The 19,823-nt window shown below is 37.6% G+C and overlaps 1 protein-coding gene across 1 annotated transcript in view; it reads right to left on the bottom strand.

Annotated features, from left to right (window-relative positions):
• Positions 1-17,969, bottom strand: part of gpc1b (glypican 1b) — a 103,231-nt gene extending 85,262 nt beyond the window's left edge. Inside the window, exons 1-2 of the mRNA XM_049477347.1 lie at positions 17,785-17,969; positions 17,360-17,692 (exon numbers count right to left, since the gene is read on the bottom strand). Of these exons, the coding sequence (XP_049333304.1) occupies positions 17,360-17,594 (235 nt within the window). The 5' untranslated portion in view covers positions 17,595-17,692; positions 17,785-17,969. The remainder of the gene's footprint in view (positions 1-17,359; positions 17,693-17,784) is intronic.
• Positions 17,970-19,823: the final 1,854 nt, after the last annotated feature.

Below are 19,823 nucleotides of genomic sequence, written 5' to 3'. Positions count from 1 at the left end.
TTTTTTTTTTTTTACATTGACTTCCATTAAAAATAAAAAAAGTTTTTGTTTCGGAGATTTTTTTTTTCATTGGACAGCGACGATACAGAGATATGCCTGTATAACTGATGGCAAGCTGCATGACCGGGATTCAAACCAGCGATCCCCCGATAATAATGGCCCCCGTAAATAATAGAGAACTATCTCGAAACGTTATTTTTTTATACCCTTCAGGAGAACCATAGGGCGCACTTTATTTGGTACCACTTTAAAATAAGACTACTTTTATAAAGGGTTTATAAATGATTTACAATTAGTTTATTAATGGTTACTAATTAGGTTGTAAATGCCTTAATCATGTAAATGCGTTAATAATCAGTTATAACACATACGTAAAAAGGGCAACAATGACGGTATCCAGGGTAATGTCAGCACACCACCAAGAAGGACCAACCACATCCAACAGGATTAACTGTGGACGCTGTAAGAGGAAGCTGTCTGAAAGGGATGTTCGGGTGCTAACCCGGATTGTATCCAAAAAAAAACATAAAACCACGGCTGATCAAATCATGCATATATATATATATATATATATATATATATATATATATATATATATATGGTTTAAATAATATATTTTTTATATATATAACATGTTGTTAATGAGATGCGAGGGAGAGCGCTGGCTGGGAGTGGTAAGGGTTAAGAACAGAGAGTGCCGGGACTGGGTTTACAATGAGCTCTTCTTCTGACCCTGTTTCCGAGCTGCATCAGCGTCTTCCCAGAAACCAGTAAAACCCAGAAAACCCTCCCACAGCTGCCTACCAGTGGCTCCAGCCCAAACTCCCACATTCCCCCTCAGCGTTCAGCAGACTGCACAGCTGAAGCTCGCCGGCATCGCTGCTAACCTCCAGAGGACGTGTCCAAACCCTGCTGCAGCCAGATCTGATACATCATCAGAACCAAGGGCTAAAAGCACAATCCCAGTTCAATCCAGAATACAGCATAGGGATATATGTAGAGTATATTGTATTTAGGGGTGTCACCATATCGTATCATACGCAATAATATCGCCAACACGTTTAAATATCGTGAAATTTTTACTTTTTTCGAAAAATAAAAATTCACACTGTTCCCATTTTCCCATTATATATCCACTTTCTGTCCACTATCATTTATTTTAGCAATATATACCTAGCAACGATACAGCGCTTACAAGCCAAATACAAACCAAATGCAATGTCATTAAACACCACTGGGGGCGCTGGATCCCACAGTGGAGACACAGTGCAGAAACACTAAACCATGTCTCCAACAGGCAGTGCAGACAAAGAGGCGATTCACACAAATATAAATAAATAAATAAAGCTCAGAGATTCAAAAATATGCACTATTACAAACATTATTATTAGACAGATAGATAGATAGATAGATAGATAGATAGATAGATAGATAGATAGATAGATAGATAGATAGATAGATAGACAGAATGATGGAAACATATAGACAGAGAGACATACATACAGATAGATATAGATATGAATACAGACATATATATAAAATATACCAAATCTGTGTTATAGTGCATTACAACACTACATTGTACAGTGTTCTTATGAACAGATATTATAAGGCATTACAAGCCCTTTCTTTACAAACCCTTATACTTGTAGTTTATAATGTGTTTATAATGAATGTCGCTGTAAGTACTTACGAGTTATTAAATAGGCCTTATTACAGTTAGAGGTTTTATGCATGTCATATAATGCACTATGAATGCATTTATAATGCATTATGAATGCAGGTTTCATAGGAAGTGTTAGCGACAATGCTAATCCACACTCTGCACTGGTTATAAAGGCCTGTACTGTTTTTCCTGCCCTGTACTGATCGTGGATCATCTTTATAAATATATTTAATTATATATTGATGTAAAACCTGGAACACGTTGCAGGGTAGAATCAGTATGTAGTGTCAGGACTGAGTAAAGTGTGGTGAACAGAACTGGGTGGAGGTTTTACTGTTTTACTGTGTGACTCAGCAGCTCCAGCCCGGGTCTGTTTGGGTAAACTCTATTATTAATGAATTTACCAGTTTCTACTGAATCCCTACCCTGCTCCTCCTCCTACTCCTCATACTGTAGATATATATATGTGTATATATGTGTATGAGCTGTGTGTGTAGATGTATATGTGTGTATGAGCTGTGTGTGTAGATGTATATGTGTATATAATCTGTATATGTAGATGTATATGTGTATATAATCTGTATATGTAGATGTATATGTGTATATAATCTGTATATGTAGATGTATATGTGTATATAATATGTATATGTAGATGTATGTGTATATACTCTGTATATGTAGATGTATATGTGTGTATGAGCTGTGTGTGTAGATGTATATGTGTATATAATCTGTATATGTAGATTTATATGTGTATATACTCTGTATATGTAGATGTATATGTGTATATAATCTGTATATGTAGATGTATATGTGTATATACTCTGTATATGTAGATGTATATGTGTATATACTCTGTATATGTGTATATATGTATATAATATGTATATGTAGATGTATATGTGTATATAAACTGTATATGTGTATATATGTATATAATATGTATATGTAGATGTATATGTGTATATAAACTGTATATGTATGTGTATATATGTGTATATAATCTGTATATGTAGATGTATATGTGTGTTTGAGCTGTGTGTGTAGATGTATATGTGTATATAATCTGTATATGTAGATGTATGTGTATATACTCTGTATATGTAGATGTATATGTGTATATAATATGTATGTGTAGATGTAGATGTGTATATAATCTGTATATGTGTATATATGTGTATGAGCTGTGTGTGTAGATGTATATGTGTATATAATCTGTATATGTGTATATATGTGTATGAGCTGTGTGTGTAGATGTATATGTGTATATAATCTGTATATGTGTATATATGTGTATGAGCTGTGTGTGTAGATGTATATGTGTATATAATCTGTATATGTATGTGTATATCTCACTGCTAAACAGAAGCTAACAGTGTTACAGACAATAGAATCTGTCTGACCTACTGTCACCTGTTAGTGACTGATCCAATCACCACGCACACACACTCACACAGGCAGACAGACAGACAGACAGACAGATAGATAGATAGATAGATAGATAGATAGATAGATAGATAGATAGATAGATAGATAGAGATGAGGACAAACACAAATAGACAGAAAAAAAATATATATACAAACAAATAGACAGAGATGCTGACAAACAGACAGACAGACAGAAACAGATGAGACAGACAGATACAGATGGGACAGACAGATAGACAGACAGAAATACAGATATATAGATAGACTGATGGAAACATATAGACAGACAGAGAGACAGACATGCAGACAAACAAATATATATATATATATATATATATATATATATATATATATACAGATATATAGATGGACAGAGAGACATACCTACAGATAGACAAACAGAGACCCAGGCAGACAGACAGACAGAGAGACAGACAGATAGATAGATAGATAGATAGATAGATAGATAGATAGATAGATAGATAGATAGAAACAGACAAACCAAGATGAAGAGAGACAGACAGAGTGTAAGATAGATATATAGATAGACTGATAACTGACAGACAAGACAGACAGACAGATGGACATGCCAATAGACATACAGATATATAGATTGACAGACATACAGATAGACAGACAGACATATAGATAGACAGACAGACAGATACATAGATAGACAGACAGACATATAGATAGATAGACAGGCAGACAGACAGATCTTCCTAGCCCTTCTCCTATGTGTAAGGATAGTAAGTGTTAGTGGTTAGTGGTGAAATAGTGATTGGGAAGCGTTAATTAGCCTCGTTTATTAGCCACACGCTAACCCTGTCACTCTGACCTTTACCATCTGACTTAGCCACAGCGCTAATTTAGCCGTGGTGCTAATTTAGCCACAGAGCTAATTTAGCTGCATTGCTAATGCCTGCGTTTCTGTAGCTTTATTTTGGTGTGTGTGTGTGTGTGTGTGAGTGTGTGTGTGTGTGTGTGTGTCTGTGTGTGTGTGAGTGTGTGAAGCGTACACTCTGTTCTCTCCAGGGTACAGTTTAGGTGGGTCAGGTGGTGTGGAGACTGTGGGCGGAGCTTCATGCTGGATCACTACTCTAACTTTAACCCTGGTGAAACAGTGGTGTGCTGAATATATATTTATTTATAATGCTTTTTTGTTTTTTTATATTATATTATATATTTATTATATATTTAGGTAATTTAACCCTCCTGTTATGTTCATTTGTCAGGAACAGCAAGCGTGTTCCCAGATCAGTTTGACCCGGTGCATGTTTATATGTTTAATTATCCAAATCATATCTGAAATCAAAAAATACTAAAAATCAGTGAGAATATATTTCGTTCTTAATATATTTAGTTCTTAACTCTACTGTTAATTATTCTATCAATATTAATGGTGTTCATTACCCTTTAATAGGTAATGCTTCAATTAGGATAATTCACTTGTTTTTTCTAAACAAAATACATGTTAAAAAGAAATGTTTAAAATGTTTTTTTTTTTATGTTTTACTACTTTATTAATTTTAAAAGACCAACATATATGTTGTATGTAACATATAACATAACATTGCAATTTTGTTTTAGTTTCAGTTTTACTTTTTGCAGGGGGTGTTCGCAAATATGTGAGATGAACATATAAATCATATTATATGTTAATTACACTAATTAAGGCAAACAAAAGAAGTTTCAGTGAAGAAAAAATTACGCTGTTAGTATTTGGCAACATATTTAATTTCTGGTTCTTTTTCCCCAGAAATGATTGAAATCATGTCCATATTTTAGAGCACAATAATTGATTGTGGTGACGGACAGTTCTGGTGGAAACAGGAGAGTTGAGGTGCACATTGAATTCTGCGTGATTTGATCAGCCGTGGTTTTATGTTTTTTATTGGATACAATCCGGGTTAGCACCCGAACATCCCTTTCAGACAGCTTCCTCTTACAGCATCCACAGTTAATCCTGTTGGATGTGGTCGGTCCTTGTTGGTGATATCTCGCTGACATTACCCTGGATACCGTGGCTCTTGATGCATCACAAAGACTTGCTGTCTTGGTCACAGGTGCGGCAGCAAGACGTGCACCAACAATCTGTCCTCTTTTGAACTCTGGTATGTCTCCCATAATGTTATAGTGTGCATTGCAATATTTAGAGCAGAACTGTGCTCTTACCCTGCTAATTGAACCTTCACACTCTTACAGCTCTTACTGGTGCAATGTTTCAGTTGCATTCTTCAACCCCTGTAGGATAAATGGGTAATGTAGTTATTGTAACAGGTCTAGTGTAGTCCACACTGCTTTTGTTGGCCGGATATATATATATATATATATATATATATTTTTTTTTTTTTTTTTTGGAAGGTGAGCCGCTCTGGTCCCGGTGGGCTGAAGAACAGGGAAGCGTATCAGAGCTCGAGAACCAGCGCCAGCTTTCATCTTCCTCTTCTGAGCATCATTTCAGAACCAAAACCATTAATTAGGAATATATTTTTAATCTTAATGTGATGCATTAAAGAGAAAGGAGGCAGTAAAATCTCTCTCTGTTCAAGAATTCTCTTTATTCTCTCGTTTTTCTGTTCAGAAGCTGCTGAGAGAGATTTAGGACGGTGCTAAACGCTCCAGAGCGGAGCGTGAATTCCTCACAGGGTGGAGGTGTTGTTGGTGCAGTATGGAGGAGGTCCTGGTTCTGTTGGATCGTTTAGGGGCTCTGTCACCTTTATGCAAATAAGATATTGCTGGCCACGCCCCATGTATACGCTGAGTGAATTTACCATGTGATAGTGTTAGCTTGTGCTAAATGCTTAACCGCTATAGAAGTATTTACATCTCTGCCTTATCTGCTGACTTCCTGCCACAGACAGTAGTTACAGATCCCTCCCTCAGAAGAAGTCTTCTTGTTGGCTAATCCTGCTGTGTACTGCCTGAGGTTCTCAACCAGCACAACCAAATGGTGTTTCTTCAACTAAGGAGCCAATTGGCTCATAGAAGCAAATTATTTCTGACAATTCCTTTAACTGATTTAGCAGTTTTGTAGGAAAGTAAGAAAACACAACAAAAAACGTCACAACAGGAGGGCACAGGATACTCTGTGTTCCAGCCTCGATAACACTCGTTCAGACGCTCATTCAGACGCTCGTTTAGACGTGGAGCGCTCATAAACCCGTCTGATTCCAGCATTAATGTGTCTGACTGATATACGCTCGCTGATTAATCAGGTTGATTGAATGCGTCTCCAGCAGCGCAGACTTCCTGCTGTGACGAACTGTACAGGATGATGTTTTTACGACCTTAATAATTTCATCCTGTAATTGTTTTAAACCCCACTGCAGAAAACAGCAGCTGTACGATTGTTCAGATTAAATATTATCCGGTTTTAAAAACAGTTTTTCACCTGAATATTGATTTAAAACCACTTCGTTCAGGGTGCAGATCTGAACATTAACTGATTATGCTGGTTACAATTGTCTATTTCTACTAATAATAGCTAATAGTAGAACAAAGTCCGAAACCACACTGCAACAACAACTAGTTCGCAAAAGTAGGTTTCGCTTATTATGCAAATTAGCAACAAAACAAAGTGGGTGGAGCTTCATGGTTCTATTGAACTTTTTAATTCGTTATGACCCAAGAAATCATGCCCCAATATAATTTAGATTTTATGATTTTTTTTTTGTTTTATGCTTTATTTCACAAAACATTATGACCAATAATACTCCTGAAACAGTATCAACACGTCTGTATTCTACATTTACTCATCCCCAACACATCAATTAAGTTGGTAAAGTGACATAGGGTAGTGTGAGGTAGAGTGAATCAGAGTGAAGTAGAGTGAGGGTAGTGTGAGGTAGAGTGAATCAGAGTGAAGTAGAGTGAGGGTAGTGTGAGGTAGAGTGAATCAGAGTAAAGTAGAGTGTGGCAGAGAGAATGAGAGTGAAGTAGAGTGAGGTAAGTCTGAGGTAGAGTGAATCAGAGTAAAGTAGAGTGTTCTAGAGTAAGGGTAGTGTGAGGTAGAGTGAATCAGAGTAAAGTAGAGTGAGGTAAGTCTGAGGTAGAGGGAATCAGAAAAAAGTAGAGTGAGAGTAGTGTGAGGTAGAGTGAATCAGAGTAAAGTAGAGTGAAGTAAGTGTGAGGTAGAGGGAATCAGAAAAAAGTAGAGTGAGAGTAGTGTGAGGTAGAGTGAATCAGAGTAAAGTAGAGTGAAGTAAGTGTGAGGTAGAGGAAATCAGAAAAAAGTAGAGTGAGAGTAGTGTGAGGTAGAGTGAATCAGAGTAAAGTAGAGTGAGGTAAGTTTGAGGTAGAGTGAATCAGAGTAAAGTAGAGTGAGGTAAGTGTGAGGTAGAGTGAATCAGAGTAAAGTAGAGTGTTCTAGAGTGAGGTTAGTGTGAGGTAGAGTGAATCAGAGTAAAGTAGAGTGAGGTAAGTTTACCAAAACTGTTTGGTAGAGTGAGGTAAGTCTGAGGTAGAGTGAATCAGAGTAAAGTAGAGTGAAGTAAGTGTGAGGTAGAGGGAATCAGAAAAAATTTGAGTGAGAGTAGTGTGAGGTAGAGTGAATCAGAGTAAAGTAGAGTGAAGTAAGTGTGAGGTAGAGGGAATCAGAAAAAAGTAGAGTGAGAGTAGTGTGAGGTAGAGTGAATCAGAGTAAAGTAGAGTGAGGTAAGTTTGAGGTAGAGTGAATCAGAGTAAAGTAGAGTGAGGTAAGTTTGAGGTAGAGTGAATCAGAGTAAAGTAGAGTGAGGTAAGTGTGAGGTAGACTGAATCAAAGTGAAGTCCAGTGAGAGTAATGTGAGGTAGAATGAATCAGAGTGAAGTAGAGTGAGGTAAATGTGAGGTAAAGTGGATCAGAGTGAAGTAAAGTGAGGTAAGTGTGAGGTAGAGGGAATCAGAGTGAAATCAGGTGTGGTAGTGTGAGGTAGAGTGAATTAAAGTGAAATATAGTGAGAAAAGTGTTAGATAGAGTGAATCAGGATGAAGTAGATTGAGTGAATTTTGATGTAGAGTGAATCAGAGTAAAGTAGGGTGTGGTAGTGTGAGGTAGAGTGAAGATAGTGTGAGGTAGAGAGAATTAAAGTGAAATATAGTGAGAAAAGTGTTAGATAGAGTGAATCAGGATGAAGTAGATTGAGTGAATTTTGATGTAGAGTGAATCAGAGTAAAGTAGGGTGTGGTAGTGTGAGGTAGAGTGAAGATAGTGTGAGGTAGAGAGAATTAAAGTGAAATATAGTGAGAAAAGTGTTAGATAGAGTGAATCAGGATGAAGTAGATTGAGTGAATTTTGATGTAGAGTGAATCAGAGTAAAGTAGGGTGTGGTAGTGTGAGGTAGAGTGACGATAGTGTGAGGTAGAGAGAATTAAAGTGAAATATAGTGAGAAAAGTGTTAGATAGAGTGAATCAGGATGAAGTAGATTGAGTGAATTTTGATGTAGAGTGAATCAGAGTAAAGTAGGGTGTGGTAGTGTGAGGTAGAGTGAAGATAGTGTGAGGTAGAGAGAATTAAAGTGAAATATAGTGAGAAAAGTGTTAGATAGAGTGAATCAGGATGAAGTAGATTGAGTGAATTTTGATGTAGAGTGAATCAGAGTAAAGTAGGGTGTGGTAGTGTGAGGTAGAGTGAAGATAGTGTGAGGTAGAGAGAATTAAAGTGAAATATAGTGAGAAAAGTGTTAGATAGAGTGAATCAGGATGAAGTAGATTGAGTGAATTTTGATGTAGCGTGAATCAGAGTAAAGTAGGGTGTGGTAGTGTGAGGTAGAGTGAAGATAGTGTGAGGTACAGAGAATTAAAGTGAAATATAGTGAGAAAAGTGTTAGATAGAGTGAATCAGGATGAAGTAGACTGAGTGAATTTTGATGTAGAGTGAATCAGAGTAAAGTAGGGTGTGGTAGTGTGAGGTAGAGTGAAGATAGTGTGAGGTAGAGAGAATTAAAGTGAAATATAGTGAGAAAAGTGTTAGATAGAGTGAATCAGGATGAAGTAGATTGAGTGAATTTTGATGTAGAGTGAATCAGAGTAAAGTAGGGTGTGGTAGTGTGAGGTAGAGTGAAGATAGTGTGAGGTAGAGAGAATTAAAGTGAAATATAGTGAGAAAAGTGTTAGATAGAGTGAATCAGGATGAAGTAGATTGAGTGAATTTTGATGTAGAGTGAATCAGAGTAAAGTAGGGTGTGGTAGTGTGAGGTAGAGTGACGATAGTGTGAGGTAGAGAGAATTAAAGTGAAATATAGTGAGAAAAGTGTTAGATAGAGTGAATCAGGATGAAGTAGATTGAGTGAATTTTGATGTAGAGTGAATCAGAGTAAAGTAGGGTGTGGTAGTGTGAGGTAGAGTGAAGATAGTGTGAGGTAGAGAGAATTAAAGTGAAATATAGTGAGAAAAGTGTTAGATAGAGTGAATCAGGATGAAGTAGATTGAGTGAATTTTGATGTAGAGTGAATCAGAGTAAAGTAGGGTGTGGTAGTGTGAGGTAGAGTGAAGATAGTGTGAGGTAGAGAGAATTAAAGTGAAATATAGTGAGAAAAGTGTTAGATAGAGTGAATCAGGATGAAGTAGATTGAGTGAATTTTGATGTAGCGTGAATCAGAGTAAAGTAGGGTGTGGTAGTGTGAGGTAGAGTGAAGATAGTGTGAGGTACAGAGAATTAAAGTGAAATATAGTGAGAAAAGTGTTAGATAGAGTGAATCAGGATGAAGTAGACTGAGTGAATTTTGATGTAGAGTGAATCAGAGTAAAGTAGGGTGTGGTAGTGTGAGGTAGAGTGAAGATAGTGTGAGGTAGAGAGAATTAAAGTGAAATATAGTGAGAAAAGTGTTAGATAGAGTGAATCAGGATGAAGTAGATTGAGTGAATTTTGATGTAGAGTGAATCAGAGTAAAGTAGGGTGTGGTAGTGTGAGGTAGAGTGAAGATAGTGTGAGGTAGAGAGAATTAAAGTGAAATATAGTGAGAAAAGTGTTAGATAGAGTGAATCAGGATGAAGTAGATTGAGTGAATTTTGATGTAGCGTGAATCAGAGTAAAGTAGGGTGTGGTAGTGTGAGGTAGTTCAATTAAATATGTCTTCATTTGAGTATTTAAAAAAAATTTAATTATTGTACAACCCTAGTCTGTATTCTACATGTATTCAATTTGAGTATTTTTGTACTAAAAAAATTGGGATGTCCTAATCTAATCCTGTGAATTAGGATTAGGCCTAACTCTTACGCGCTTTAATAAATGCAGTATCACCTATTTTAATCCTAATCCAGAGTCTAGAGCGCAGATTTCTCTCAGCTGGAGGCGTGCTGTCTGACCTCAGGCATTTCCCTCTGTAACCTCGGTGTGTTTTGGGTAAATTACAGGCGTTTTCTCTCTAACAAAAGCATATTTCTGACTAAATTACACAGCTGCAGCTCCAAACACTTCACGCAGAAATGTGTTTTAACTCCATAACACAGTAATCTGCCCATTTCCTACTGTTCAGCATATATTTACAGAAAAAAAAACATACTTAACTGGATACAACACTGACTGCGTAGAATTTTTTGAGTCATTGCAGCAATAGGGACGGTGTAAAATATAAAAAAAAGATATATTATATGTATTATTTTTACTCAGGTTAGAATAGAATAGATCTATATTCTATATACAAAACATGTTTATAAAGTTCTTTACACAAAATAACTATAACTCTCACATAAAGATAAAGATCTCACCAGCTCTAGTCTTCCCAGTCCAAACAGTGTAGGTACATTAGGTATAGATCCCTCCCTCAGAAGAAGTCTGCTGGCGAATAATCCCGCTGTGTACTGTCTGAGGTTTACAACCAGCAGACTGAAATGACTGAAATTATGTTTCTTCAAATTATGTTTGATCTAGTGGGCGGGGCTCTGGCGTGGGTTGATGAGTGAGGGGTGGAGTCAGAATTGTTCTATGCAGATTTCCTTATTTTTTGTGCTGTCACAATAAGGGAGGAGCGTCCAAACGGCTCATAGAAGCAAAGGATGAATGGATTTTTTCAATTATAAACTAAAAAGCACACAAAAAGTGAGATTATCTATATAAATATCTATATAACGTATATTTTGTGTTGCAACATATATGTATATATTACATTTCATATATCTATACACATTTCTTTGAATGAACACATTATTACAAATATAGAGGATCAACATTAACCATCACTTTCTATATATTAATAATATATAGATATATATTAATATATATTAATATCTATTATATTGTGGTTGCAATGTTTTTTTTTTTTTAATAATTGCATTTTTTTGGTAAGTTTTGGATAGGAATTTCACATATTCAATTAGCTATTATAACAAAAATCAATCTATTTATACATGTCCAAGAATTCTCTACGCACGATGACATCTTGTGATAACCCCGACCCTTTAAGAAAGTAACCTGGAAAATATGATTTCCTGTGTAGGCCAAATGTAAATTCTTACATCTCGTTGGGACAGATCCCTCCCTCAAACAAAGTCTGCTGGCTAATTCTGCTGTTTACTCCCAGACCAAAATGGTGTTTCAAGCTCATTTTAAAGTTCTTACGTCCCTCATCTGCTGACTCCCCACAGAGAGCAGGTACAGATTCCTCCCTCAGACGAAGTCTGCTGACTAATCCTGCTGTTTCAAACAAGGACAGGTGGTGGCACAGTAACAATGCTAACAGTGCTGCTGAATTGCGATAGAAGGACAAAACTCATTATTTATTCTTACATCTCGTAGGTACAGATCCTTCCCTCAGACAAAGTCTGCTAGCTAATTCTGTTGTGTCTGCTAGACTGAAATAGAGTTTCAAACAACACTGAATGCTGGTGTAGTTGCAATGCTAACAGAGCTGCTGAACTGCAATAGAAGCCCAAAAGTCATTATTTGAAAATCCTTACATCTCGTAGGTACAGATCCCTCCCTCAGACGAAGTCTGCTGGCTTATCTTATTGTTTACTGAAGTGGTATGTCAACCAAGGCCGGGTGCCGGTGCATTAGCAATGCTAACAGTGCAACTGAGCCGTGATAGAAGCACAAAATACGCATTATTTGAACGTTTTTACATCTTTTAGGTACAGATCCCTCCCTCAGACAAAGTCTGCTGGCTAATCCTGCTGTGTAAATAGCATTAGTACCAATGCGGCGATGCTAATGCTTTTGTAGCACAAATAAACATCACATTAGCCAAGCGATCGCTAACACTAACTTTCTCACCACTAAAGCTCAGTGGAGGCATGTCAGGCCAACATTTAAAAAGCTAAAATAAGAAGCAGAACTAACTTCACTACAGCGGCCGTGATTTATTATTTAAGGAAAACCTTGGAATCAGTGAAACGGAATAGTAAAAGGGTTCAGATTTACTCGCCCTGCTGCCGATTAAATTATTCAGTTTTTTTTATTATCATTTAATAAAGAATATTCATGATGATAATCTCTCTCAATACAGCCGTAATCTCTCAGATCGGCCCGAGGCAATCCTGAACCCTCCACGTCTTCATCTCCAACAGCGTTAAGAACTACTTCTAACGGTCAAAAACTGATTTAATCTGCAGTCTGAAGATTTAATTTCTTTTAAAGCCTAAAGCAACACAGATATATCAATATTACTTACTATAAAACTCTACTTTCAGTCAGAAATTCACGAGGGTTGCAAATAGAGATGATGTTAAAATCTGTACCACTGGCTGTGCTAATGCTAAAAAATATATATTTTATTTTTAAACATGTAAAAGTAACATTTGTAACATTTTCTATGAATATCATCTCTATTAGACTCTATAACCACATTCATAACGTATTATAATGCATTCGTAAGGCATTATAAACATGGCTATAAATATTTATAAAAATGCATAACCCATTATAGCCATGTTTATAAAGCATTAAGACTTGTGATCATAATACATTATAAGCTGTGCTTATAATATATATATATATGTTAAAATAGTGTATATCTATCGTTAATAATGTAGTCCCACAATGAAAGTCTGGCACTTTACTTAGAGCGCACAAAGACCTGTTATAATACATCATAATTGACAATAACTAATATAATATATTTAAGACAAGAATAATTTATCAGTGGTTGAAAATACACTTATAGGATTATTGAGGGTGTGTTTATAAGTCGGAAGCTTTTTTAGTCATAATAAAGTCTGCAAGCTGGGACTGAGTTTCTTGGTATTGGTGTATAACATGTTATAAACACAGCTATTAATGCATTATAATCGCAGTTCATGTTCAATACTGAAAAAATCATACTGGTTGAAACTCTATCACAATACATACTTTCATAATTACATGTAATGATACACCCACAGTACCATAATAAATATTGAAAGGTAATGTCTTGTTTTTTTCTATTACAGCCCTAAAATACCAATTCCACCAATTCATACTGGTTAAAAGCTCATTAACTAGATTGTGATACATGGAATTCATTACGGTTAAAAATCTATCACCAAATGTTTTGTTAAATATAATGAAACATCCACACTGCCCATACCCATACCACTAATTCATACTGGTCAAAAGCTATCAATAGTACAATTCATACTGTATGACTTTAAACAATGCTAAAACATTCATGCAGTCCGTCAATCTGTTAATCCATAGGCGTACAGTTTATGCATCAACCGTACTGCCAATATTGATACTGGAATACTAAAAACCATAATTCATACTGGATGAAACCCATTTCAACCTAAAATCTGCCAAAGACTATTTTAATCTTTCCAAAACCAAAATCTACAGTCGTAATATTTTATTCAACACTGAAATATCCACACTGCCATTTCACACAATTGAAAGCTAAAAGGAATTCATACTGGTTGAAATTCTATAACAATCCATACTTTTATAATTACATGTAATGAAACACCTACACAGTACCATAATTACTATTGAAAAGTAATGTCATATCTATTTCTATTACATTGTTCAGCACTAAAATAACCATTCCACAAATTCATACTGGTTACGGCTGGTTAGCTGTGCAATCTAGGATCACGATATGTGGAATTCATAATGGTTAAAAATCTATCATAATTGATAAATCACTAGATGAATATAACAAAATATCCACTTTGCCATAATGAAAAATGAAAAATAATGGTTACAATATTTCCATTAACTTCTGCACTAAAATACCCAGAACACTAATTCATACTGGTCAAGCGTAATCTGCAATCTGTAATCTCCATGTTATCAATAGCACAATTCATACTGGATGACTTTAAACAAGGCTGAAACGTTCATGCAGTCCGTCAATCTGTCATTCCATAGGCATACAGTTTATGCATCACCTGTATCGGCAATATAAATACTGGAAAACCAGAAACCATAATTCATACTGGGTTTTACCTTAATTTGTAGCAAATTCTCTCTCAATATTAAAAGGGTATGATATTTTTTTGTCTGTGCTAAATGTGTCTCGTGAGATAATGAAAAATGACCAATGCTACCAGTATGAACACTGAAATTCATACTGGTTTAAATCCGAGACTGCAGACTGCATAGATACAGCAACAGACACTTTGATGTCCATTGACCCATTGGCATATTCATATTATCACACGTGTATTTAATATACAGTTGTGATCAAATTTATTCAACCCCCACTGAAATAAAGTGTTTTGGCCAGTTTGACATTGATTTTGATCATTTCAGTCATCTTATTTACAATTAAATCAAAGAGGCACTTATAAATTAGACAAATATAACATAACATTTATAATGTGCTCACATCATTATCAGTTTTATTCAACCCCCTAGTGACATTATTTTTCTAGTACTTAGTACAACATCCTTTTCCAGTTATGACAGCTTTCAAGCGTGAAGCATAGCTTGACACAAGTGTCTTGCAGCGACCTATGGGTATCTTAGCCAATTCTTCATGGGCAAAAGCCTCCAGTTCAGTCACATTCTAAGGCTTGCGCACTGCAACTGCCTTCTTTAGGTCCCACCAGAGGTTCTCAATTGGATTTAAGTCTGGTGATTGCGATGACCACTCTAGAATGTTCCAGCCTTTCATGTTCAACCATGCTCTAGTGGACTTGGATGTGTGCTTCGGATCATTGTCCTGTTGGAAGGTCCAACGTCTCCCAAGCCGCAGGTTTGTGACTGACTCCATCACATTTTCCTCCAAGATCTCCTGGTACTGAAGGGAATTCATGGTACCCTGCACATGTTGAAGCTTTCCTGTACCATTAGAAGCAAAACAGCCCCAAAGCATAATTGACCCCCCGCCATGCTTCACAGTAGGCAAGGTGTTCTTTTGTTCATAAGCCTGGTTCTTCCTCCTCCAAACATACCGCTGGTCCATTGTCCCAAACAGTTCTAATTTAGTTTCATCTGACCACAGTACACTGTCCCAAAACCTTTGTGGCTTGTCCACATGACTTTTGGCATACTGCAGTCGACTTTTCTTGTTCTTTGGAGTCAGCAAGGGGGTGCGCCTGGGAGTTCTGGCGTGGAGGTCTTCGTTATGCAGTGCGCGCCTTATTGTCTGAGCTGAAACTTCAGTGCCCACATCTGACAGGTCTTTTTTCAGTTCCTTAGCAGTCACGCGGGGATTTTTCTCCACATTACGCTTCAGGTAGCGCACAGCAGTCGCGGTCAGGATCTTCTTTCTGCCACGACCAGGTAACGTTTCCACTGTGCCCTTTAACTTGAACTTGCGAATGATACTTCCGATAGTGTCTCTTGGAGTATTTAACAACTTCGCAATCTTTTTATATCCATTGCCATTCTTGTGAAGAGCAATAACCTCTTCTCTTGTCTTCTGGGACCATTCTCTTGCCTTCACCATGCTTGTAAACACACCAGTAGATGTCTAGAAGGAGCTGAGTATCACAGTCCTTTTAAATCTGCCTAATTGGTGCTTATCATGCTTGATTGCTGCTCGTTGACATCCACAGGTGTTTTCAATACCTGATTGAAAACACTGGAATGAACCTCTGTTCTTAGGAGTGGTAGTCGTAAAGGGGTTGAATAATTGTGTCAATGAAGAAATCACAAAAAGGCCATTTAATACTTTATGACAAAAACAATTGATGCTATCTTAGTTGCAGTTAGTTCTTTAACAAGTCCTTGTAAGATTCCATTATGAACACAATTACAAATGTGTACTGAGTTCCATAAAACCCTTCACAGCATTGGGGGTTGAATAAATTTGATCACAACTGTAAAAAGCGTAATTCATACTGGTAGAAAACACTGTAAAACACACTTATATTCATTTCGACAGACTTGTAATCCATACAACAATCTTCAAACTGATATATCAACCAGAGATCAACTGTACCAGTATGAATACTAAAAAGCACAAATTCATACTTGTTGAAAACTGTTTAAATCTGCAGCCACAAATGTTGACATAATCTGTTCTACAGTTAGACAGCTATAATCATCCTGTATCATGATTAGCATCATCCTGTAGCAATAATGAACAAATGCACCAGTATGAATCATAAAAAACACAAATTCATACTGGTTAAAAACTGTATAAATTTGCATCCACATCTGTGGTCATAATCTGTTCTACACTTATACAGCTATAATCATCATATATCATCATCATATAGCAATAATAAGCAACTGTACCAGTATGAATACTAAAAAGCACACATTCATGCTGGTTGAAAGCTGTTTAAATCAGCAGGCACATCTGTGGCAATAATCTGTTCTATAGATATACGGCTATTATCATCATCATCATCATTATCATGACCATCATCATATAGCAATAATAACCAACTGTGCCAGTACAATTACTTAAAAGCACAAATTCATACTGGTTGAAATGTTATTTCCAGTTACAGCAATGCCCATAGTTGCATAGAGATAACGACTCATACAACAAACTGCAAACTGATATCATAAGCAGACCACAATTCTACTTGTATGCATACCTAACAGTACAATTCATACTGGTTAAAAACTGTTTAAATATACAGCCACATCTGTGGCCATAATCTGTTCTATAGTTATACAACTATAATCATCCTATATCATGATCACCATCATCTAGCAATAATAAGCAGCTGTATCAGTATGAATACTAAAAAGCAGAAATTCATACTGGTTGAAAACTGTTTAAATCTGCAGCCACATCTGTTCCACAGTTATTCAGCTATAATCATCCTGTATCATCATCATCATTATAAAGCAATAATAACCAACTGTACCAGTATGAATACTAAAAAGCAGAAATTCATACTGGGTGAATGCGCGCGCGGTCTACAGAAGGAGCAGTAGCGGGACCCTGAGGTCTGCGGTCTCTTACCGGATATCTCTGCCTGCGGGACGCCGCTCAGGGAGAACCCGTTCCCGCTGTAGAACTGCCGGAGGTCCGCGCAGCTCCGGGGCTGCCGGCTGTCCCCACGCGCCGAACCGGCCAGCGCGCACAGCACGAGCGCCACGCGCAGCAGCATGCCGGCGGAACTTAGCTCCAGTAACCGGTACCGATCAGATCCGAGCGCGGAGACGGTGCGGGGGGGCACGGTCCCGGTAACGCGCATCCACCGGAGAACCGGGACACAGAGGTACGATCCCACAGAGTAAATCCCTTTGATCTTCCCGACTGTCCTCTTCTTTGATCCTCTTTGATCTTCTCCGCCTGCGGAATAAACGCAAACTTATATTAGCTTTAATAACATCCAATAAAAAGAGATTACAAAAAAACAGACGCGGTAATCAGCGTGAACGCACCCGCGCGCGGTAACGGGAGCAGAGCGCGGCCCCGCGCGCGTGCCCTCAGCCCGTGGTCGGTGACGGCAGCGCCGTACGTGTGAGCGCGCGGAGGCGGCGGCGGCGGCGGCAGCAGCAACGGGAGCGCGCGCTGACCGGACGCTCCAACACAGATCACTTTCAGCCGTGCAATGAGACTGAGAGGCAGGATCGCGAGCTGGTGCTCACCTGACCACGCCCACCTGCATCCCGATAGGCTGGTGATGGGTTAACCCCGCCCTCTGAGCGCCTTCATAAGCTCTACCTCTGATCCAGAAGTCCAGAACTGGAGCTTCACACCTTTAACCAAAAATACACCAAAAATACAATAAATTACAGCACAAATTACATCAAATCACAGCACAAAACACACCAAATTACAGCAAAAATGACAGCAAAAATGACAACACAAATTACACCAAATTACACCACATTACACCAAATAACACCAAATTACAGCACAAAATGCACAAATTTACACCAAATTACACCACATAACACCAATTTACACTAAATTACAGCACACATTACACCAAATTACAGCAAAAAATACACCAAATTACACGAAATTACAGCACAAATTGGACCAAAGTACACCAAATTATAGCAAGAATTGCACCAAATTACACCAAATTATATCAAATTACAGTACAAATTACACCAAGTTACAGCAAAGTACAGCATATTACACCAAAGAACAGCACAAATTACAACAAATGGCACCAAATTACAGCACAAAAAACATCAAATTACACCAAACTACAGTTTAAATCTTAGAAGTAAAACCGCTCTAAACCCAATAGTGGTGATTCTAGAGTCTGCAAAGGATTATAACAACATAAACCACTGTCCAAGATGTCAAGTAGTGAAGAACAGTGGTGTAAAAAATTTTTTACCCCTTTCTTTTTTTACATAATTTTCACTCTTAAAAGTCTTACGTGTGAAGAATATCACTGGTGGACCAGTGAGTTTTTAGGCTTTTTTTTTGTGACATCACGTTCAGGACCTCCTCCATTTCCACTCGCTGTTGTGTTTTTAACGTGGATCTCAGTGGAAGCGCCCAAGCGCCCAGTGTAATTACGGTGCGCGGCAGTGGACAAATAGCTATTTTATTAAACGTGAGGAGATAAAACTTCTAAACCTGAGTGTCTCTACTGTAAGTCAACTACATGGTTTGATTACTTCATTAATCAGTTGAAAGGATAGACTGGACAAATTAGAGGGAATTGTAAGTAACTCTAGTTTTAAATTGGATCTCCGGTGATTTCTCCGTTTTACCTAGACCTTAAATACAGTAGAAGGACCAGAACTCTCCTCCATAACCTCAATCCATCAGCTGAATGGTTGAAACTTGGATTGATGTTCCAACATGACAGTAGCCCCACCAGCCAGTCACATCTTCTACCTTTAAACACGCCCCCATTTCCCTTCGTATTCCCACCGCTCCGTTATCCATCTCATTATCCCGAGACCCAGATATCCACGTCTCATTTTCCCGTTCTGAGATCCATCGGCTCTCGTCAGGAGGACGGGGAGGCAGGGATGGAGCTGCACCACCGGGGCATTGAGTTCACTTGTTGACCCTGCGACAGGAAGTGATGTCAATCCTCCTCTAAAGCCGGTACTTGAGATTGGTTTGGGTTCCTGAGGGCCTTTAAACCGCCTCCTCCAGAAGACGGGCGGCCAGACCCTGCGGCTTTATGGAAATGTGGTGATTTTGATTGGATTTGGGCTGAAGCTCGAGCCCTGATGATCAGACTCTGTGGATCCACCGGTTTTACATTACAGGAAGCAATAACAGCGTCCAGAGACACATATATTTACAGTATGTGGAAAATAAAAGGATGGGGAAAAAGCATTGTCTGCAAAAAGTGTTCTTTTCTATAAAAACTAACCATTTAAAAATGAAGAGTTTCTTTAAATTAAATTGAAAACCTCTGAAATATAATCAAGAGGAAGATGGATGATCACAAGCCATCAATGTTTTTTTAATTTTTGCACCAGGAGTAAAGCAGCATAAC

The sequence above is a fragment of the Astyanax mexicanus genome, chromosome 4 (assembly GCF_023375975.1).
Source record: "Astyanax mexicanus isolate ESR-SI-001 chromosome 4, AstMex3_surface, whole genome shotgun sequence".
NCBI lineage: Eukaryota > Metazoa > Chordata > Actinopteri > Characiformes > Acestrorhamphidae > Astyanax > Astyanax mexicanus.
The sequence above is the reverse complement of the archived record's forward strand: the minus strand, read 5'-3'. Positions and strand labels throughout refer to the sequence as shown.